Consider the following 24,190-nt stretch of genomic DNA (forward strand, 5'->3'; position numbering starts at 1 on the left):
GTGAGAGGTCTACAGACACTCGATTTTTATACTTTCTTTTTCAGAGTACTTACATTTTAATTATGTATTGATATATAAATAAAGTTTAAACAAATTTTGAAAAAAAGTTTTTTATACATTTTTTTGCCTACCCTGCCTTTAAGTCAATGACACATAATAATTTTCTGTTTACATGACAACAAACATTATAATTTCAGTTAATTTACTCTTATAAAGACTGTTTTACTCTTTGCTCTAAATAAGAAATGAAGTGCAGCACAAATATTCTGAACATGCATATTGATTATAATACTAATGCATATTGAATATAATACTGAGGTGCATACATTCAGTGAGAGATCTTTATGGTTTCTCAGATGTACTACAAAAATATTCTCAACAGTTTATGATTATGTATTTCTAAACTGCATACATGTATTATATTTTCCTGGTTTCACAGACAGGGCTTAGATTAAGCCAGGATTAGGCCTTAGTTCAATTAGGACATTTACCTTTTCTAAACATCTCTTAGAGAAAAACATTACTGGTGTGCATCTTGAGACAAAACAATGGCACTGATATATTTTAAGATTTTTAGTCTGGGATTAGGCTTAAGCCTTGCCTCTGAAACCGGGGGATTATGTTTTTGTTTGTTATATGCCTGATTATTGTGTTAATGTCCTGTTTTCTATTCATAAAAAAGAAATTATCTGAAAACAAACACATTTCTGCTCTGCGTATACATATTCTAGACTTTTTTTGTGCACAAAATATCACTGCATTGACCTGATGACAGTCCCCTGCTGAGGAAGATGTAACTATTATAAATACAGTACATGTAACAGAATGCCACATTTTGAACTTTTCAATTCAATATTTTACAACAACACAAAATGAATCTTCTACTGCAACATCAGAACATGTCACATGATGTAACAGGACCATGAAAAAATGTGTACAAATACTTGTATATGTCCCTAATGAAGATGTTCAGGCTTCACTTCCCCTCCCCCACTGCAATTATGCAACAATCCATCTTTCTATCTATACACCCATTCATCCATCAGTCCATCCCGACAGGTTCTTCCAGGAACCTTGTTCAATATTTGCTGACCAGGTTGCAGAGGCTGCGTAATCCGTCAAAGCAAAGGATCTCTTTAAAGGTCTTTCTCATCTCTTGGCTCCTGAGCGCATAGATCAGTGGGTCGATCACAGAGTTGCACATGATGAGTATCAAGTACATGTTAAAGTGTGACATGAAGCAGATGCAGTAAATGTTCCGTGGGCAGGAGATCATGAGGATGAGATGGAGAAAAAATGGCGCCCAGCACACGATGAAGATTCCCAGTAGTATGGTGAGGGTGACGGCACCCTTCATGCTAGCTCTCTGCCTGATGTTGGCATTATAGCCCGGCAATGCCGCCATGCGTTTGACATGCGAACGGGCCAGCAGGAACATGTGGCTATAGAGTGACGCCATCATCAGCAGCATGGCAAAGAACATGGCCACCAGGCACACCACCACGGGCTTAGTGTCGGAGTAGATGATGAAGATGATCCCACAACTTGTGGAGAAGATCCAGATGCTGCCAATGAGAATCCCAGCTCGCCGGACGGTCATTATATTATGGTAGCGCAGAGCATAGAAGATAGTCACGTAGCGATCCACCGCGATCGCTAACAGGCTCAACATAGACGCCACCACAGAGATACAGATGAGAGAATCAAAGACGTTATCCATTTGACGGATGAAGTGATCCTCAATCACCAAACTCCTGTTCGCCAGCAAGTGGATGACTATCGTCTCCCATGCGTTGGAAACGCTAACTAACATGTCGGCCACTGCTAGGCTGCAGACGAAGAAGTACATGGGTGAGTGGAGGTTCTTGTTCTTCACGATGGCAAGGATGACCAGGATGTTTTCAAGAAGGCTAATGAGCCCCAGTGTGAGGAAGACCTCAGGTGCAATATGCACCTGCTCACAGGCAGCTGAAGCACTCGACTTGGACCTGCTTGACTCATCGCTGTGGTTTATGTGTCTCAAAGATGCGTTTGGAGAAAGCGTGGGCCACTCCGATGTGTTCATGTTCTGATGTAGCATGGACAGCTGAATGGATGCTCAGCGTCTGGTAACAGGTGATGTTAGATACATGATGCTGCATCCATGTACATTTGCTGTAAAAAGAAAGAGTTGTTGTGTGAAATGTCAAGAAGCATTGTAACCAACATCTGTTGTTTTACAGTAAAGTGTAAATGGTAGAGATAAATTGCAGAATAAGACTAATCTTGTTGGTTTATTTATTTATTCATTCAGATTTTCATTATTTAATTAAGTTATTGGTAATTCATTGACAGAGGAATTATTGACAACACAGTTCTTTCTTATTCGTTCGCACACTGGACAAGAAGTGCCACCATTTGCCGCTACTACAACAACTCTTAAGTATCGCACACTGCAGGAGTCATTCTGTACCAAAGACTTTAGATATACAAAGACGGTGCACTCATATTACTATGAATGGGAGAAAGTGCAACGCGCAATATGGCAGAATAGTCCCACCTTCTAAATAAAAGAGCCAGTGGCCAATAGAGTGCAACAGTGCCTGTCCCCTTTTTCATTGTTGCTGGTTCAATTAGTATTTTTTTCATTCATTTTTCCTCATACAGATTTTCAAAAAGTCTTTATTAAAGCATTATAAGCCATGAACCAAGCCAACCGGCTATGAGATGAATCACAACACAAACTTTTATTTGAAGCTAAACTTTTTTGAAAATCGGACAAAAAGACAAAGGTAGAAGCTTATGTACTTAATGGCTTTAGTGAAGAAAAAAACTACAATGTCACGTAGCATTGCGAACAAAATAATTTAATCAATAACGTTGATTATATATATAAAAACAATATATATTAAGTTTTTTGCAATATGTGCATACAATTACAAACATTATAGTATTTTGAGAGCATAGAGAGACACACCTCGATTATATGCTTTATGGGAGTGGGCAGAGCTATGGGTTTTGTCGCATGTTGCTTTTTTCGACTCTCTGACTGTTGTAATTTTCTGTACAGCATCACCGGTAATGTAGTTTTTCACGCAAAATTCCACTGTTAAACATTATTATTTTGTGGGCTGGCAGCTTCAGCAGAGGCAAATACCATTTGAAGTTAACAACCTCATAGCTCACAGTAGGTCCGTTTTTAAAGGTTTATAATTTATCTTTCAAAATCAATTTCCCTATGGAGATAATGAATGAAAATTAGTTTTTACTTGTGGAACCCAACTGTTGCATGCTAATGGTAAAGTTATTGTGTCACTGCAGCTGCCTTTAGAAGCTCTGGTTGCAAAAGAAACAGTCAGTGTTCTGAGATGCACACATGCACATTGACTGGTCCAGCCTGAAAAATGCAGTTTTTTGTCACGATTTGAGCGTTTAGAAACCAAATTTATGAAACAGTTGTTGTCAGATTTCAAATATGAAATTTAATCGTAAGCTTGGTGAATAGCTTTGGAGAATTTGAGGTTTACCCATTCAAAGGGATAGGAGCTGTACTTATATGACTGAAATAGCTGCCCGTTTCAAAGATGGCCGCCAAGTGAAATGACTTGCCTTAAAGGGACTTTGTTTTGTGTTCTGTTCAAGACAGCAGTCCAAAACAGTGAATCTAATCACCATACAGTAAAAAGTTCACTTCAAGAATGCACTGGAGTGGCACTGATTAGTTTAAAGTTTTATTTATTAAAAATGGTGCAATAGCGCAAACAGAAATATTAGAAAGGCTGATGTATATTACGCAATTTCCTTAGCAACTTAATGTCTAAAAACAAGCTTGATGTCTATTTTCAAATGCCTTGAAGTTTTATTTTCATTGAGAACATTGGACTCTATACAACCTAATGAAAACCATTCCAAGTTCAGCTATCATGATTTATGCCCTCAGTGTCCAACTTACTGACACATGAGCTCCCGCTGTGAATGAACAAAATGACTGACAGGCAGAAAGTGCATCAATGTTGGAAGCCCATTTCTGCCATAAAAGCTAAAAATAATAAAAAAAAAATGATGATAATTGTGACTTTTTATCTCACAGTCTGTCTTTATGTAACGAGTCGTCACACGAAGTGGGATCCATAAGCAGGCTTTTATTTACAGTTCATGGTCAAACAGGCAGAGGTCAAACAGAGGCAAACAGGTATAGCAGGGAACAGGCAGAATCGTGGTCGTAATACAGGCAGAAGATCAGTGCAGGCAGATATCAATCACAAGTCCAATAAACAATAAACAGTCCAAGGGCAGGCAGCAGAGAATCGTTAACGGGGAACAAACTTGCTCAATAACAGGCAGACAATCAGAATAGTAAACACTCAGAAATGCACACCGTAGCAATACAAGACCTCACAATGATAGGGAGGTAGAGAATGGCTTAAATAGTCCAGATGATGCGCTGCAGCTGGATGTGACGATTAGCGCCAAGGTGCGGGGTTTGTTGAAATGTAGCGCATGTGAGTGAATGTGTGAGAGTCAGTATTCTGGTGATGGCGCCCTCTGATGGCCAGAGGAGGGAATCATGGAGTTCGTCTCTGTGACAGCGCCCGCCCCCCGCGAGTGATTCCTGGCGCGAAGAAGCAACTGATGTCCTGGTCTCCCACGTGGTTGAGGGGCTGGTCTCTCTGGGTGGTTTAGGTGGAACTCTTCCACAAGGTTGGGGTCTAGGATATCATCCGCGTTGACCCATCAGCGCTCCTCAGGACCGTACCACTCCCAATTGCCCTGACACTGGAGCATTCTTCCTCGACGTCTAGAGTCCAGCAGTTCGCGGACCCAATAGGCCTCCTCGCTTCCACCATGATGGGCCCTGCTCACCGGATACCTCCTCTCCCTCCTTGCGGGGACCATCAGCGGGCTTGAGCAGTGATACATGAAATGTGGGAGAGATATGGAAATTATTAGGTAAGGCAAGACGGAATGAAACAGGTGTAATCTGACGTGTTATTTGAAATGGACCTATGTACCTTGGGCTAAGTTTCTTGCAAGGGAGTTTGAGACGTAAGTCTCGGGTTGACAGCCACACCCACTGACCAAGCTGGTATTCTGGACCAGGATGACTGTGACGATCAGCTTGTTCTCTGAAACAGCGGACAGCACGTTGGAGGTGGGTATGAACTCGATTCCAAGTGGCTTCACTCCTGTTCATCCAGTCGTTGACTGCCGGTACATCAGTGGGTTCCCCTGACCAGGGGAAGAGAGGTGGTTGGAAACCAAGGACACATTGGAATGGAGTCAATCCTGTGGCCTCTTTGCGGATGGAATTCTGTGCATACTTTGCCCACATCAGATATCAGGCTGTAATGACTGAGGCAAATCAGACACAATTATTGGTTAGTTAACCAATAGTTTTAAGCTCACTCTGGAGTCTGTCCCCATCCCCCGGGAAGTTTTCAGTTACAAGTTTATTGCGCTGAGGAATGTGGTTGCCGCATGGAGAACAGAGTAGAGACACAGAAAATCTGCATCTTCCCTGCATTTTCCACACAGAACACAGACTCTATGGCATTAATGTATAGACAGACTGTGCTATAAATGATTCCTTCTCAGGAAATGGTATCCATTATTACTGATGTTGTATTGTACTCATTGTATTTACATGTTTGATGATTGTTAAATGTTATGACCTGCACGGTAACTTCAATCATGCCATGTTTAGTGTCTATACGTTCGTAGCGGGAAGATTTAAATGTTTGTGTATGCGGTACATCCATACCTGTGCAACACATCAGTATTAAAAGAATATTTAATAGTTCTGATTCAAGAACTCAGCTTGTTAATCTTTCTGGGTTGTAAAAGCCAGTGAGACTGAGAGGTGTGACTTTGACCAGAGGTTAAAAACCAGCGAACAGTGCCACTCCCGCTCTTCTTCTTCCTTGCTTCTGGACCGAACAAATCTCCTTGCGGCCGGCCTCTCTAGGCCCCGCCGCAAGGCTGGTAGGCCCCTGGCCTACAACACCCAGCCATGTGCTCATCACCCAACAGACTGGCAACAACTTCAGATGATAACTTCAAGAGTTATCCTCAACCTGCAGATCCGACGCTCTTCAGCCTAAAGGCATCTTGCAAGTATCGTACATTTTAATGCTAAACAGCGATTTAGTATTGATTTGTAAAGACTTTACCTTTGCTATTGCTAAAAGAAACTGATGAGTCCTTTCCAGATTGCCTTTGACATTTCATGTAGCTCTAGTAACAGCATCTCTTCCGGTTCAACACTATCATTACTCATTCTGACTTGCGTGTGTGTGTGTGTGCGTGTGACCCTTTATGTATGTTATTTATGTGTTTGTTAGTTTAGTTATGTGTTTGTGAGTTAGTTAATAAAGATTGTGCACAATACACGTTTGGTTCTGACTCCGTCTGCTAATGAATTGCCTCTTAAGTGATAGATCCGGACTACGTGAGTAGTACAGTACAATAAGAAATATTATTTTTCCATAACTTGGAAATTGACATTTCTTAGAATTAATAAAAAATCAACACTGAGCGTTCACTGGACGAACAGGTTAACTGATTGTAATGTTAATTTTAATGTAGCTACGTCCAGTTAATCTGATTAACGGATTTGCATATTCATAATTAATCATAATTAATAATCATAATGAGTTATGAATAATTATTAATATTTCCCCTTTGAGTTAATTTTCGCTACATATTTGGTGGAGAATGCGGGCATCATTTTAAGCAATTGTTTGCAGATGGACCAGTAATCAATCATGTGTTTTGGCATAATTTTTGCTAACATCTTATACATGCACAAACTGGGGCTTCAATGCACATTCTCTTGAACGGCAGAACGTTCCTCGATGCTATAATGCATATTTAAATTGTATGAAGAAGCTAACCTGAAATTATCGAAGAAATCATAATTTCAGTTGCTAAATGAGCGTAAAACTTTTCTGACGACGGAATCGCAGATTAGTAGCGCGTACAAAAGGGTATCAAAAGTAATTAACCTGAACTTGGGCGTAGAAACCCCCACTTTCAGCTTTAAATGCATAAGTCTTTCTGACGATGGAATCTCAGATTAGCAGCACGAACAAATAAACTAACCTGAATCTGGGCGAAGAAATCCCCACTTTAAGCTGTAAATGCATAAGCCTTTTTCTGATGATGGAATTCCAGATTAAGCAGCATAAATTTACCTGTGTGACGAAGAAATCTCACTACAGCGTTTGTAATGGTGTTCTGGGCGAGACTCCCCAGTCACCGATTAAAGGCCTTTTTACTGTTCGTTCCGTCACTGTATTCATATTCATGCGCGGGACCGCACATATGAAACACACGCAACGAACCTGTGGTGTAAATTCTAGCGTAGCTAACTAGCAATCACCACTGTCTGTGAAGTGATGTGCTGTTGTGATTTGTGAGTTATGCGTGACCACACTGGAGTTCTTAATGCGGGCTTGCAACGCGGTTAGAATTCTGCTCCATTCTGATCGTGTTGCGGGCTGGCATTGGTCTCCTGGCAACGCATGACAACAGAGCGTGTAGAGCAGACACCTCTGAAAGTCTGATAGCAGCACACCCACATCACAGACTGTTGTGCAAACAACGAATCACGCGTAGCCGAATCTAGCTCTATAGAAACCCTACGCGTACACCCTACGAGTTAAAACCCTTTACCTCGACTAAAAGCTGCTAGCACCCTGCTAGCACCTAGACATGTGCAAGCGTGAAGCATTCAAGCCAAAGACTTTATAGACTTTGGGATTCCCTTTAGGAGGGATTTTGATTTGAACCGCTGATGGGAACACAATGCGTTGTGAAGCTCCGAATCAAATGAATCAATTGCGTCACAAACGATTCACTGTTCGAACCGCTCAAAGCGCCCCTTTGCGAGCCAGAACAGTAAGCGTAGTGAATACTAGAGATATATGAATACGAGACATCTTTAATAAGCCATTCACAAATGGTTATTATTAAGTTGTTATCAATTAAATGTGATCAATGAATCATCTAATATCCTTAAACCTGAGGTTTCTGTCAAGACATGATATTTCAGTAAACTGTAGCGCTTATTGAAACACTCTGAAACTGCTAGGACGCATCACAAAGCCTCGTTTACTGAAATCACGTGACTGTGGCAGTTTGACACACGCTCCGAATCACTGATGCAACACAAACGATTCATTTGAGTTCCAAAGCTTCACAAGGCACGCCTCAAAAGGCACCCATCTCTGGTTTAAACCGTTTGTATGTGTGTGCGTGTGTGTGCGTGTGTGTGCGTATGTGGCGTCACTCACGTTGTCAAGTCTGAGTACCTCTATTCAGTCAAGTTGAATTTAAATTAAATTTAAAATTTAATTAAATCAATTTGTTTAGTTTCCTATCTCTACTTCATGCTAATACTTTGTTCACCTGACTATCCCTATGCAGCCAAGTTGAATTTGGTTAAATTTGAAAATTTAATTAAATCAATTTTGTCTGTTTAACTTTCCTTTTAGATTTCTAAATCTACTAGGAAATTCTAATTTTATTTTGTTCAACTTCATTCCTCCTCTACGTGTCATTTTATTTCCTTCACTTTCTTTCTATATCTCTGTTCGGTCAAGTTGGATTTAATCAAACTTAGCATTTAATTAAATCAACCTGGGTATTCACATTCCCTAGGTCTAAAGGGACCTTCTGTTTTTATTTTTTTATTTTTTTTTTTTTTTTGTGTTATTCTACTATCACCCTCTTCCCTTTTTCTATAGGATTACAGTAGTTCTAGAAACTGTTGTTTCCTTAATGAGGCATAATGAGTTATAGGTTATTACTACGCTAACACCTATCTCTCAGCTCCCCCTCCTCACTCCTTAGTGCTGAGTACATGAAGTACGGCCACCGTCCAGTGCACTTGGGGCTCCGGAAAGGACTAGAAACTCTTCCCGTTGTTTCTTCTCCTTTCGACCTCAAGGCATCTGGTCTTTCTCTGTTAGTCTAGAGATTAGGTCATCACTTGAACCAGTGACACCTGCTTAACCATATCTCCTAGCAAGACTAATGGGTGAAAAACCTCTTTCCTTCCTTTCCCTTTTCTTATTTCATTTTTTTCTCTCTCTCTCTCTACCAGTTTGTTCTATTCATTTACCTTATGGTGATAATTTCTGGAAAGGAATCATCTGTACTCTGAGTAATAGTTTAATGACGTGTACCAGCCCCGTCATCAGTCAACACAGCTTACAGCTGTCATCCAAGATAGTTAAACACCTTAGTCTCATGCTGGCTTCCCCACTTCAGCTAGCCACTTCCTATATGGCCCACATAGCTGTACGAACTTGCATTTGCCTGTGCTATCCCTTTCTCTCATGTCCCCATAAGTGTGCCTGTCTGCCCAGTACATCCAGCCCTGCAACAGCAGAGTAAGGGACAGCGAGATCGGCAGCACCAGCAGACACTTGACACCTGACCTGAGCCAAAAGGAGCTTCAATTTCTCCTTAGCCCATGCTCATACGGGCTTCCAACAGGAGGTAATTGAACGAACGCTGCAAGTCACTGAGTTCCACAGAGAACCAACCCACTCAGCATGAGAAGGCACAGGACAGATGCAAGAACCATGACAGAGCAGAGCAATTGAGGGAGGTCACCAGTCCTCAGGAGGCTCTGACAGCTGTTGAACTTTGCCAGTTAAAGAACGTAAGGAACGTAAGGTTTGAATTTAAAGAGACACTAAAGCTAAGGCCCTTGAAGGCCACCCGCATGCAGAACTGAAAGTCAAAGACTGACTCCACAATTCAGCAGCGTGAGAAACAAACACATTGTGGTCCGAAAAGAACTGAAATAGCCCGAACAACTACGAATGGACCACACAAGGAACTTGCAACCTGATGGACTTTGCAGCAGCAGCAGCGAGAGCTCCCCCAACCCTTCACAAAGGGGGGAGGGGCCAGAGCCTGCAGCTTAGGAGACCACAGCACCAATGCCAACATAATAGACATCCCCTTTTGTTCCAAAGTCCCTGACTGGTGTGATCCACCAAGACAGGCTCTCTGTTCCAGATCACACCCCACCAGATTCACTATGAGTTTTGACTTAACAGCCAGAAAAACTCCAATTAGACTATCAGCAGCTGAAGCCAGTCTGCATAAAGGATTTCTCAGACCCAGAAGCCTGAATGCAGATTGAGTGCTGCCCCGACACCAAGCAGGGCAGATCTGAAAGTCCCAAGGTTACTGCCACCGACTCAGACAAACCTGGAATGAATGGAGGACACCAACAGGACCTTTGCCTCCTACAACAGCTAGTCACCCCTTTGGACAGCACACCTGCCCTCACACAGTGCCACTCATGTGACCTGACACAGAAGGCCTGTAACACACAAGGCCCCTCAGCAGGGGGTTCTCAAGACCCCAATGACTTTGAACTGCCAACGCAGTGCTTTACCCATAGCTTCTACAAAGGTTCCTAGGCAGCATAGGGCATAAAGCTTTTAAAGTAGATGAAAATGTGTGTTCGCAGAAATGCAGGAGTCTGCAGTAGGAGTGGAAGGAAACCTTGTGTGAATGTGTAAATCTCAAATGCTCATGACTATCCACGACGAGCTATTTTGAAATATGACACTAGATTGAGCCGGTTAAGCCAGCATGGCCTAACGCCACTCGCTTAAACCATCGTCCAACTAAAAGTGTGTTTAATAATTGATAATTCCGACATGACGTTTGACAACGTTTGATTCGCATGTAGATCGATGGTGCTGGCTTGTTAGATGCAGATAAAACTATAGCTTGAAGTGACACCTCTGCCGTAACAGAAAGAGTCTTAAGACATTTTAGCATATGTTCAAATGGTATCAGTGTAAAGTTAATCTGATTTTAGCGAAGAAATCCTAATCTCAGTATTAGAGCGTAAGCCTGTGTTGACGAAGGAATCTCAACTCAGCGGCATGTAAACTGTACCAGAATTGATTATTCTGCTTTGGTTGGAGAAATACCAATTGCAGTATTGCTTAACCTGTTTCTGATGAATGAATCTCAGTACAGCGTTATATAAATGTAGATTTGGGTAATGCTCCCCTTTTATAGTTAAGATTGATGTCATTCATCTAAACTTTGGCTGCATCTACAAGCATAGCTACCTCTTGACCAAAACTGTGTTTCACTCGCTGAAAGGAATATCAGTATACCTGCACAAGACGGACTTAACTATATATGCTTAAACAAGCTTGGACTTACAGCAAACTGTGTAATTACCCTTTAAACAAGTACAAGACGTTGTTTAAAGTAGAGAGAAGAGTTTACATGAGTAAAATTTGCAAATGCCAAAACATATTTGCATTTTACTAAATGTAATATCAAGTTTTTGAAAATCTGAAAGTATAAGCGTCACATTTTAACTCTGTACGTAACTAGTTTGAAATGAGCAGACCGTCTTCATGAACTGTTTGAATTGCTGTGGTGTGCATTGGTTCCCATGACAACGACTTGTCACAGGAAGTGCTAACTCATCACCTTGTGATGCCATGGTGTAAACAAACCAGGCTAGGTGGCTAAGCTAACCCCACCTAGCAACCCTTCCGCTCAGGCTAAGCTAACTAATAGCTTCTACAGTTAGCGGTTAGCATCATTTATGTGAAGCCTTTAACTACAGCTTGTGTGTGTGCAGTGTGAACTGATCTAAACCCATTCTGCTGTTTTAGTCACTTCTTTAAATCTTTTTATTGATTTTAATTATAATAGCAGTCAGCTATTAATTTTTACTAGTATTATTTCTTTCATCTTTGTGATTTACTTACATCTTCCTTTTTTTCTTGTGTGGTTTAATTTCCCAATATAACCACAAGCAACTAGACATACTCTCCTTCTTGATTTTGTTTATTTACAACAGTTGCTTCAATTTTACGAGCCAGCTACAAAGTAATCTGAACAATTACTAGGGCATAATTTTGAGCACCACTAATAAGCAGAATCTAATAGGAAAGCTCTCCTCTTCCTCTCCCTTTTTCTTTCCTATTTGTTCAGGAGGTCAAGCCTGTCGTGAGCCATCAGAAAGAAATACTAAGAAATAATTTGACCACAAGAACCATCTTAAGTCATTTGTTAAACCTAGCTGTATTTTATACACCTGGCTGCTCACTGTGCCTTTAGCCCTAAATTCTGTTTGATCTTGCAGTAGTCTCTTGCCCTTACTCTCACCACAAGCGTGCCTAAATGTTGCAGATGCTCAGCCTAACTAACCGCAGAGCCAAAAGCAACTGGACAAAGATGGAAGAGAAGTAAAGGCAGATGACTCAAACCAGAGGTATGGTCACAATGATCTGACTGAAGTCAACTTCTTCCTGGCCCACATCCTCACTGTTTTGAAACAGGAGGTGAACAACCTCAAACTCCAGATCACAGAGACTCACAAGGAGCTGATGCATGCTAAAAGCCACATAGACCAGCTAGAGATGGAGGCTCGGGACAGACACAAGGACCCTGACAGAATAGAGACACAGAAGAAAGCCACAAACTGCAAACGGCTCTGACGGCTGCTCCGCAATGAGAGCAGCTGGAAAAGGCAGCCAGAGAAGACGTGGTAAAAGAACTCTTTCACAAATAGTCACTGTTAAAAATAGCAAATTCTGAACTCTAGGTCAAAGATGACACAATCAGGACCTGTGAACGTCCTCTGGATGTGTCCAGATCTGGGACTGAAGCTCTGACCCAGCAGCTGGACAACACCAAAGATGAACTTGACATGGCCCAAAGAGAACTAAGACTCTCTTGCCTGCAGCAGAAGAACCTCCCCCAGCCAAGCACAGAGGTACAGAGGGGGGAGCCAAAGCCTTCTGCTTGACACCTTATCAGCTAATTGCCTGAAATCCTCTAAAGCTACAGAAGGAGAAGGATTAATTCAGACAGACCCAGGCACCAGACCTACTACAGGGAGAAGCCATGGATGGAAACATCCTCTTCCTGCAGACACCGCATGATCTCCAACGTCAGGTAGCACAAGGGCGACTGAACATGCCTGCATCGAACCTGCAGGAGCTTCTAACGCTAGTAAGGAGCCCCTTGAACAGTACTTACTTGAGAAGTACTCAGAAGCACAAGCTTCTGACCACTCACACAAGACCACTCAGACTTGCTCAAGCCAGCCACGCCACAAGAGCAGAGTGACACTGCAAACTTCAGGCTGCTTCTGACTGAGAGCAGAGGCTACAATCACCGGTTGCTCCTCTGCCATCAGACCTAGGTGAGTCTGAAACCCTCTTCACACTACAACTCCTGTAACCTCCTTCTACAACCACCTGCTTCACAGGCGTCCAGACGACAGGTGACACTGTCAAGGCACCTGCTACTTCAACACCTGCTGAGCAAGCTCAGAGACCTGAACCTTGCCACCAGCAAACATCTTGCCCGCATTAACGGTACCAACACTAACTGACAGGTGACACACTGTCAAGGCACTGGATGCTTTGATTCCTGCAGCACCAGCTCAGAGACCTGAGTTTACAGACTGTCTGCATCAACCGCCATGAAACGACCACCACTCCAGGAGACACACACAACCAGGGCCCATCACAGCCTTCCAGCCTTGTGTGCCAGTGATGTGTCTGATCTTCCGGCACCTTCAACGTCGCTCACTGTTGTCATAAGAGAGACAACAACGAGCGAAAGGGGGGGAATTATGTAATGACTGAGGCAAATCAGACACAATTATTGGTTAGTTAACCAATAGTTTTAAGCTCACTCTGGAGTCTGTCCCCATCCCCGGGAAGGTTTTCAGTTACAAGTTTATTGCGCTGAGGAATGTGGTTGCCGCATGGAGAACAGAGTAGAGACACAGAAAATCTGCATCTTCCCTGCATTTTCCACACAGAACACAGACTCTATGGCATTAATGTATAGACAGACTGTGCTATAAATGATTCCTTCTCAAGGAAATGGTATCCATTATTACTGATGTTGTATTGTACTCATTGTATTTACATGTTTGATGATTGTTAAATGTTATGACCTGCACGGTAACTTCAATCATGCCATGTTTAGTGTCTAATACGTTCGTAGCGGGAAGATTTAAATGTTTGTGTATGCGGTACATCCATACCTGTGCAACACATCAGTATTAAAAGAATATTTAATAGTTCTGATTCAAGAACTCAGCTTGTTAATCTTTCTGGGTTGTAAAAGCCCTGACAGGAGGGGTGTTGCCACCCAGAATTACAACATCGTCATTGGTCCGGTCAACAACTGAGAGGTGTGACTTTGACCAGAGGTTAAAAACCAGCGAACAGTGCCACTCCCGCTCTTCTTCTTCCTTGCTTCTGGACCGAACAAATCTCCTTGCGGCCGGCCTCTCTAGGCCCCGCCGCAAGGCTGGTAGGCCCCTGGCCTACAACACCCAGCCATGTGCTCATCACCCAACAGACTGGCAACAACTTCAGATGATAACTTCAAGAGTTATCCTCAACCTGCAGATCCGACGCTCTTCAGCCTAAAGGCATCTTGCAAGTATCGTACATTTTAATGCTAAACAGCGATTTAGTATTGATTTGTAAAGACTTTACCTTTGCTATTGCTAAAAGAAACTGATGAGTCCTTTCCAGATTGCCTTTGACATTTCATGTAGCTCTAGTAACAGCATCTCTTCCGGTTCAACACTATCATTACTCATTCTGACTTGCGTGTGTGTGTGTGTGCGTGTGACCCTTTATGTATGTTATGTTATGTGTTTGTTAGTTTAGTTATGTGTTTGTGAGTTAGTTAATAAAGATTGTGCACAATACACGTTTGGTTCTGACTCCGTCTGCTAATGAATTGCCTCTTAAGTGATAGATCCGGACTACGTGAGTAGTACAGTACAATAAGAAATATTATTTTTCCATAACTTGGAAATTGACATTTCTTAGAATTAATAAACAATCAACACTGAGCGTTCACTGGACGAACAGGTTAACTGATTGTAATGTTAATTTTAATGTAGCTACGTCCAGTTAATCTGATTAACAGATTTGCATATTCATAATTAATCATAATTAATAATCATAATGAGTTATGAATAATTATTAATATTTCCCCTTTGAGTTAATTTTCGCTACAGGCCCAGTCATTTTCATGTTGGCTGCAGTAGGAACGAAGGAAGCGTGACCATTGGACTGTGGATGGTACCCGAAAGTGAGGCTGACGTTGATATTAAGGGCTTGGCAGAAGGAAGACCAGAGGCGAGAAGTGAACTGAGGTCCCCGGTCAGAGACTATATCCTCCGGGAGTCCGTAAATCCGAAATACCCAGTTTGCATGGTGGTCGGTCGCTTGGACAGAGCGATGAGGCAGCAGGCTTTGGAGAAACGGTCGATGACGGTAAGTATGGTTGTGAAGTTGTTGGACAGTGGAAGGTCGGTGATGAAGTCTATGGCTATGTGGGACCTTGGCGCTGAGGCAGAGGTAGGGGTTGTAGAAGACCAGCGGGAATTTGATGTGAGGGTTTGTGCATATTGCAGATCTGGCATTGTTTGATGAATTGGGTGGTATCTTTGATCAGGGTTGGCCACCAGAACCGGTTCTGTGGAGTTCATGACAAAGATTTTCTCAGGTGGACACTCAGGAGGAACTTCAACTTGAGCGTTTGCCTGTTCTAATTCAGTAATAATATCCCATTGGATGGGAGCGACCACAAGTGTTGATGTGATGATGGTTTCGGGTTGTCGATCCACTTGTTCTCCTTCATACTGCCTGGAGAGGGCGTCAGCTGTTGTATTCTTTGAACCGGGGCGGTAGTTTACAGTGAAGTTGAAATGAGAGAAGAATAGTGACCAGCGAGCTTGTCTGGGGTTAAGTCTCTTGGCAGTTCTGAGATATTCAAGGTTCTTGTGGTCCGTGAGCAGAACGAAAGGATGCGTGGCTCCCTCCAGCCAGTGATGCCATTCTTCAAAGGCTGCCCTTATAGCCAGTAACTCACGATCACCCACATCGTAATTCTTCTCTGCTGCGTTAAGCTTTCGGGAGTGATAAGCACATGGATACAGTTACCTCGACTTTGTGACAGGATGGCCCCGAGGGCCAAATTGGAGGCATCCACCTCGACCACGAACGGGATATCTGGATCTAGATGATGTAATGTGGGGGCTGTAGTGAAGCGTTCCTTCAGCAATTGGAAGGCTTGGACGGCTGAAGGTGACCAAGCGAGACGGTGATGCCCCTTCTTTACCATGCATGTCAATGGACTGGCTATTGTGCTGAAGTCTCTGATAAAGCATCGATAGAAGTTAGAGAAGCCCAGGAATCACTGTAGCTCTTTGAGAGTTGTGGGTTGAGGCCAGTTGAGAACAGTAGTTACCTTCTTCTCATCCATGGCGATCCACTCTGGGCTGATGATGTTCCCCAGGAAGGCGGTGGAAGTTTGGTGAAATTCACACTTCTCAGCTTTGGCATATAGCTGATGTTTGATGAGTCGTAGGAGAACGGTTCGGACCTGCTGGATGTGTTCTTCGAGGGTGTCAGGGGTAGATCAGTATATCATCGATGTAGATGATTACAAACTTGTTCAACATGTCTCTGAAGATGTCATTTATGAAGGCTTGAAAGACAGACGGACTGTTGACTAGCCCGAACGGCATAACAAGATATTCATAGTGCCCTGTAGCAGTAGAGAAAGCAGTCTTCCACTCATCTCCCTCTCGTATGCGGATGAGGTTATAAGCACAGCGGAGATCGAGCTTTGTGTAGTACTTGGCTGTGCATAGTTGTTCTGGAGCTGCGGGGTACCAAAGGTAGTGGGTATCTGAGGTCATTTAATGGTGATGTCATTTAAACCGCGATAATAGATGCAGGGCTGTAGACCACCATCCTTCTTGTGCATGAAGAAGAAACCAGCAGAAGCGGGAGACGTGGAAGGATGGATTAAACCTTTCACCAGTTCCTCCTCAATGTAATTCTTCATAGCCTCTGACTCGGTTTGGGAAAGTGGGAAGATGCGGCCCTTGGGTGGCATTGAGTCTGGAATGAGATAAATAGTGCAGTCATATGGTCGATGTGGTGGAAGTTGTGAAGCACGCACCTTGCTGAAGGCCACAGCCAGATCCCTGTACTCAGCGGGTAGATTGGTAACAGCGGGAGGAAGTTCAGCAGTCTGGACGGCTCTGACAGTGAGAGGAGACAGGTGAGATAAGCAACTGAGGTGACATGCTTCGCTCAAGTGTGTGATTTGACCTTCTCTCCAGGAGATCTATGAGTTATGACTGCGCAGCCAGGGTAGCCCCAAGATGACAGATATTGTAGATGTGGGTAGGATGTAGAACTGGATGGTCTCAGTGTGTAGCACGCCTGTCTTCATGCTGAGTTGTTGGGTGAGAGCTGTGATACGGCCGGTGCCTAGTGGACGACCGTCTATCGTCTCCACTGTCAGAGAGGAAGAGCATTCAGAGTTGAGCAAAACCCTGGGACATGAAGTTACCCGCAGAACCAGTAATGCAGTGGTTGTAATTTGCTGATCATTAACTGTGAGAGTAATGGGTACAGTCACACACATGTCTGGATCAGGCTTCTGATTAATAGCACTCACCGGCCTCAGTTTTTCAGGACTGGGACGGGCAGGACAGGCATTTCTCATATGACCGGGGTGACCACAGTATAAACAGAGACGTTATATAATTTTTCGGTTCCTTTCCTCTTCAGAGAGATGGTAGGAGTTCACCTGCATGGGTTCGGGCTTATCAACAGCAGTGGGAGGTGAAGACCGAAAGCTGCGGTGATGACTGGATTTTCTGGATCGAATGAGGTTATCAATCTGAATTGCCAACTCGATAAACTGATCCAGGTCCCTGCCTTCATCACGGCAAGTGAGTTCATGAGACAAGCCTCTGCGAAACAGTACTTTTAGTGTATCACTCACCCAGTTGGTCTGTGCAGCGAGCGTGCGAAAAGCGAGTGCATATTCAGCTGTCGTCTTCTTCCCCTGGGTAAGTTCCATAAGACGTTACCTGCCCCTTTACCCTCACTGGGGTGATCGAAAACCTCTCGGAACCTTTGCATGAATGCTTCAAATGAGGGAAAAGCAGATCTATCCTCTCTCCATACTGCCGTAATCCATTCCAAAGCTTTACCAGTAAACAGTGAACAGACAAAAGCGATCTTTCCAGCCTCAGTGCTGTAGAAAGCGGGTTATTGATTGATAAGCATTGCAATATAAATCCCTTACATTTAGTTGGATCACCGTCGAACTTCTCGGGAAGCGACAGGCGGGGAATCCCCTGAGACGGCGTCTCTGCCGCGTGTGTTATGGTGGCCGCAGCAGGTGGTGGTGGCGCCCTGGGAACGGTGGTGTGGAGATTCTGCAAGGCTTTCACCAGCTCCTCTGTGAGAGAGGTGAGTCAATTCAACTGGTGCTGATGGGTGGCGAGTTGGCTGGCCTGAGCTGACATCGTAGCACACAGATGAGAAAAAGCCGCTGGATCTTGTTAAGGCGAGGTCTTCTGTAACGAGTCGTCACACGAAGTGGGATCCATAAGCAGGCTTTTATTTACAGAGTTCGTGGTCAAACAGGCAGAGGTCAAACAAAGGCAAACAGGTATAGCAGGGAACAGGCAGAATCGTGGTCGTAATACAGGCAGAAGATCAGTGCAGGCAGATATCAATCATAAGTCCAATAAACAATAAACAGTCCAAGGGCAGGCAGCAGAGAATCGTAAACGGGGAACAAACCGGGTCAATAACAGACAGACAATCAGAATAGTAAACGCTCAGAAATGCACACCATGCATTTCTGATAGTCCAGTGGTTTAAATAGTCCAGATGATGTGTGGCAGCTGGATGTGACGATTAGCGCCAAGGTACAGGGTTTAAGGGAAATGTAGTGCATGTGAGTGAATGTGTGAGTGTCAGTATTCTGGTGATGGTGCCCTCTGATGGCCAGAGGAGGGAATCACGGAGTTCGTCTCTGTGACACTTTATTTCTTGCAATTAGTTATATTTTGTAAATTGTACTATCCTTTTCAGAATTGCGAGTTTATAACACACAATGACTTTATTTCTTGCAAATTTGAATTAACATTCTGCTCTTCTGATTTTTTTTTTTCTTCTCAGAATTGCAAGAAAAAGAGAGAAATAAAGTCAGAATTGTGTGGCACATTATGCTTAAAATACACAATACAGTTTGAACATGCAGCACCTTTATTGACAGCAATGTCTGCTCTAAACATTGGGAAAAGGAAACATTAAGACCTTCCTAGGGAACCTGGAAATCCCTCAGATATGTTGGATCAGGCCAATTACTGCTGTGTGTCTCTTTGCACTTACATGACTAGAGGTACTACAATGGAGGTCACCATGGAGTCAAGAACACTATGAATGTGTCCTGCTGCACTGACGTGGATGAAATATGCAGACATCCTTCCCATTAATGCATTTGCTGTCTTTACCATTTAAAGGTCCCGTTCTTCGTGATCCCATGTTTCAAACTTTAGTTAGTGTGTAATGTTGTTGTTAGAGTATAAATAAAATCTGTAAAATTTTAAAGCTCAAAGTTCAATGCCAAGCGAGATATTTTATTTAACAGAAGTCGCCTACATCGAACGGCCAGTTTGGACTACATCCCTCTACTTCCTTCTTTAATGACATCACTAAAACAGTTTTTTGACTAACCTGCGCCCACAGGAATACACAAGAGTTGCGTTTGTAGAGTTTGTTTGTTGCCATGTCGTCGAAATGCTGTTATTTTCATCCCGCAGTCCAATCACCGGGTCTAATTCCGGCTCAAATTGATAGGGTAAAATTAAAGACATGTTTACAATAACACTGAGCGCATGCATCTCCACATTATGGTAAGAGGCCTGACCTTTCCGGGCAAGGTTCGCTAAGCTGCTGTCGAATCACAACACAGGAACCGCTGGCACAATCAGAACTCGTTACGTATTTCTGAAGGAGGGACTTCATAGAACAAGGAAGTCATCAGCCCGTTTTTATGACAGTGGAAACAGCGGTATACAGATAAGTAAATTATGTGAAAAATACTGGTTTTTTTTACACGCGAAACATGAACACATGTTATATTGCACACTATAAACACAATCAAAGCTTCAAAAAAAACACGAAAAACGGGACCTTTAAGGCTTATGGCAGCCTATGGCTCCTGCTCAGGGGGTTCTCACATTAATTTAGCAGATTTTATCTGGGTAAGAGCCTAATTGTAACAGAGCATTCAACCTGCAAGACTGGTCATGCATTTAATGTACTAATACATGAATTCCAATTGCCTACTGAGTGAGGAAACATACTTAGCTCATAATGACACCATTCGATCTTGCTTTAAAATCTCTCTGTATCCCTGAAGCTTTCCTGATGTTTGCCTCAAAAATAAATGGTTTTGTATTTGGGATATCAAATGTCAGCTGTTTAAATGTGAAATTTGTTTGTGGCCTTATTTATAGAATTTTTTTCAAACAGCCATTTGATGAGTCTCTAAAAAAAATTCTTGATCAAACAATCTCTGTGAGGCACAATCAATATAATATTACAGGGATTTCCAATGGATGATAACTGAAAGAGATCGTGTTTGGTCAAGGAAAATGATTAGATTGTTAGATCTTTATAGAATATTGAGTCTGCAAGACCTATTCAGAACGTGCAGTAAGAGAGGTAGACCATGCTCTATCAGGAAGACACCACAAAGAAACACCTGAATATGATGAAATGTTAGAGAAACACTAAAACAGACATAAAGACATCCCACGTTCAGCCCACCTGATGATCCATTCACAGCAGTTTATGCAGGAAGGTTATGCTTGTTTGTAAAAAGTGAACCAAACGGAAATTTAATTCAGCAATAAAATGAATAAGATTAAGATTTTTGTTTTTTTAAACAAGAAATTCAAAGAGCGCTACTGGGGTAAAGTTAAGGGATAGTTCAACTCGTTAAGAAACATATTAGTTCAAGACACTCGAGGATTGAGAAAATGTAAAAAGCCTTTACTCATGGCTTTATAATTTTTTAAAAACAATCAAATACAACTGCATACGGACACATTGCGGCTAATAAGCCTTCATCAGGGTGTCCTGTGTTTCTTAATTAGACTTTTTTTTTTACAATCATAAGCTACTGAACTGTTTCTTAGTGTTTTGTTCTGAGCATCTTGTCATGTCTTCTCATTAAAATCCTCTTCTTAAAATGAATCTTCTTTTAATCTCCTCTGAATAGATGTTGTTTTTCATCTTTTTAATCCATGAAATCACAGCTAATTGGACTCAAAACAGTGGGTGAATTAAAGCAGATCCCCAACAGTCTTACAAATGACATATTGATTTTAAAGTGCTTTGGTGGTACTAAAGACGCTTGTCGTTTCATTCTCTGATAGATGTTCATTGATTATTGCGCCCTTCCATGTTAGTAACTGCTCTAAAAAATCACATATCTCTCAAACATCTCTGACCCTATAGATGTCTCTATTTCAGGTTGGCAGAAGTGACACTGAACATTAGGTCAGAAGGCTATATCCTGCGTGGAGCTTGTTATGAAAAACTGACTCAATGTAAGCAGCACTCATCCTTCAGAAAGAGAGCATATTTATAAAGATAGGAAAAATGCAAACATCATACACCCACACAGAAACACACATTCAATTAAATTTAACTTTATACATATATTAATATTAATATATTAATTATACACATTTTTTTGTCAATTTAACAGTAATTTAGAGGGGCCAAGACTGTCTTGACCTTTACTAGATTCAAAGACATTACTCACATGCCCTGTGACAGAACATCAATATTCAGGAGATGGCCTGCCTCTGTATTCAATAAAGCACACTTACTGAGTATATTTGTCAGACATGTCTGAATAGCATTCAAACGCTCCTAATGCTCTTTGACAGCGGATTTGGATTATAAAAAGTTGCCCCATGGTGGGTTACATTTTGACAAGGATTTAAGTGGTGTTATAAATCACAATCTGATGTGGCCCCCTGACATAATTCTCACAAGAAGGTGTGAAGCTCGAATACCTCCATAGTTACACCTCAGAAATAAACTCAGGACAATTTCATGACATTTCAGAATGATTTGCACAGAATTTGTGTGCAACAAAAGTATTCAGCTATCTATTATACATTCAATTAAGGCAAGGCAAGTTGACAGACTGCACGAATTTCTAAGACTGATAATAACACCCAAATCACACTTGCAGCACGCTGTAGTCTTTTTAACTGCTGCTGAGATGAAAAAATTATGCAAGAAATGACATATGTGGGGTAAAAATGAAGCAAAACATAAAAATCTATATATAACAACACAATGTAGCCAGCCTACAACAACAAAAATATAATGTTCGATGTAAAAATAAATAAATAAACAATAAATGGAACGATAAAATAATGACTAAAAAGGCTAGTTTAATAGAATTAGTAGATATGATACTAATAAAAAAAGAAGTAGAAGAAAAAGAAAATTTACTCACGTTGCCAAGTGTTGCCGGAAGTGGTTTATTGCGTGTTTAGAGAATGATCTAAGGCAAGAGCTGTGTTATGACTGCTGTAGAATCTCTCAGCTCGCGCTCATATAGCACATCGCGCGCTCCACCCCCGCGCATAGTCGTGCTCCATCCCGGGCAGTGATGCTGATTGCAGTACCGAGCATCTTAAATCTTGACCTAAGCGATATTCCATAGTCATCATGTCAGTGCTGCCAAAAATACACTACCAAAATAAATCAGCTTATGTAATATTGACTGACCTGACGCATGGGCATACAACAGGGAAACATTGCCTGTTCGAATAATACATGTACAATCACTATGTTCGTTTTCATTATTCAATACAGGATGTTGACAATTTGAAGACAAACACCGGCATTTGAGGTTAATTTGTTTGATGGTATTGTATGGATGAATGGCAACGTCGGAACACCTGGGTACTTCCGGTCTCCTTAGAAAGTTGAGCTGATGTCCAGAACTTATTATTTAAGCTCAGTGGAGCTTATTGAAACTCAAAACAGGAAAAGGAAAGCCAAAGGAGTTGATTAAAGTGAAAAGCAGATGGAAGCAGCACCCTCATCGTGAAGAAAAACATGGAAACCAACACCTTGTGTATTGGCACTTTCCACTAAAAGGTGACTGGAATTCCAATTATATTTTTGAAGCATTAGAGGCCAAAATTTTATATTGTAAGTACTATTAGATATAGAACTAATATCCAACATGGAATTAACCTACCATGAAAAGTACAATGACTAGGCCTGTATTTTCATCTGGATAATGTAAAAAAAATAACTTGAACAGATGGCATGGCAATTGATTTAGGTTCCTTATTTTTATTCACAGTTAGGTGTGATGATACATATCAGGAATATTAATGGCAACTACATTGTATTCAGATGAGAAATTCTTTTTAAGTGCGTCCCACTGGTAGGCTACATATCAGAGCTGTATTCCACATCTGCAGGGGGCAAGAACCTTTCCATCATAACTCACTCAAAACACACCTATTAGATGCAGCCTAGCAGAAAGAAAATGACAAAGGGGAAATTTGATGCAAATCAAGAATTAATCTCGTGGTCAGATCTGTGAAGTATGACTAGACAATTACATAAAAATGCTTAAAAAATTATGGTTATACTACCCCAAATAGCAACTTTGTGCTGGCCCAGATCCGGCCTACATCTGCCACGTGTGGTATGATGATCTGGGCCACATGTGGCGTGGAATGACAGCACTTGCACAGGCAAACTGCTCCTGTTTGCTAGATCTGAGCTACAAGCAGGCCATAACAATGCCACATGTCAGCCAAGAGCAAAGAAATAAACCAGAACTGGGGCCCATTTCAGAAAGGAGGTTAAGTGAAAACTCTGAGTGTGTTAACCCTGAAATGAGGGAAACTCTGGGTTTTCCGTTTCAGAATGGGAGGTATGTCAAACCAGAGAAAGCAGGGTAAGTCAAGCCCGTTTCTAAAAGGGAGGTAACTTATACTCAGCGTCAGTAACCATGGTAACTTACTCTGTGAACCTAACCTGGTTGCGAGTAGATTTTCTTCGGTAAACCCAGAGTTTTTTTCAGTCTTCTTCCCCTTTTTAAAGCACAAGTGATGTTTAAATTCCTCATTCATTCATTCATTCACGCTGAAAAATGCCTTTCTTACTGAATATTTTTTGTCTTATTTCAAGTACAAATATCTAAAAAATCAGGATGGATTTTCTATTGGATTAAAATTATATAAGATATTTAGTTTTCCTGATGTGTTATGTGATCCCTTTTCCCATCACATAACACATCA

The 24,190-nt window shown here is 41.9% G+C and overlaps 1 protein-coding gene across 1 annotated transcript; it reads right to left on the bottom strand.

The window, feature by feature from the left end:
- Positions 1–137: 137 nt before the first annotated feature.
- Positions 138–23,019, bottom strand: mc5rb (melanocortin 5b receptor). Its single transcript, XM_048153788.1, has 2 exons — positions 22,381–23,019; positions 138–2,154 (listed from the first exon to the last, which is right to left on the bottom strand). The coding sequence occupies exon 2, from the start codon at positions 2,078–2,080 to the stop codon at positions 1,079–1,081; it is 1,002 nt and encodes a 333-aa protein (XP_048009745.1). The 5' UTR covers positions 2,081–2,154; positions 22,381–23,019; the 3' UTR covers positions 138–1,078.
- Between the last annotated feature and the right edge of the window lie 1,171 nt (positions 23,020–24,190).

The sequence above is a fragment of the Megalobrama amblycephala genome, linkage group LG13 (assembly GCF_018812025.1).
Source record: "Megalobrama amblycephala isolate DHTTF-2021 linkage group LG13, ASM1881202v1, whole genome shotgun sequence".
In the NCBI taxonomy this organism is placed as follows: Eukaryota; Metazoa; Chordata; class Actinopteri; order Cypriniformes; family Xenocyprididae; genus Megalobrama; species Megalobrama amblycephala.

Bases quoted from the DNA above. Each gene is read 5' to 3' on its own strand.
- mc5rb (XM_048153788.1), bottom strand. From the start codon at position 2,080: ATGCTACATCAGAACATGAACACATCGGAGTGGCCCACGCTTTCTCCA.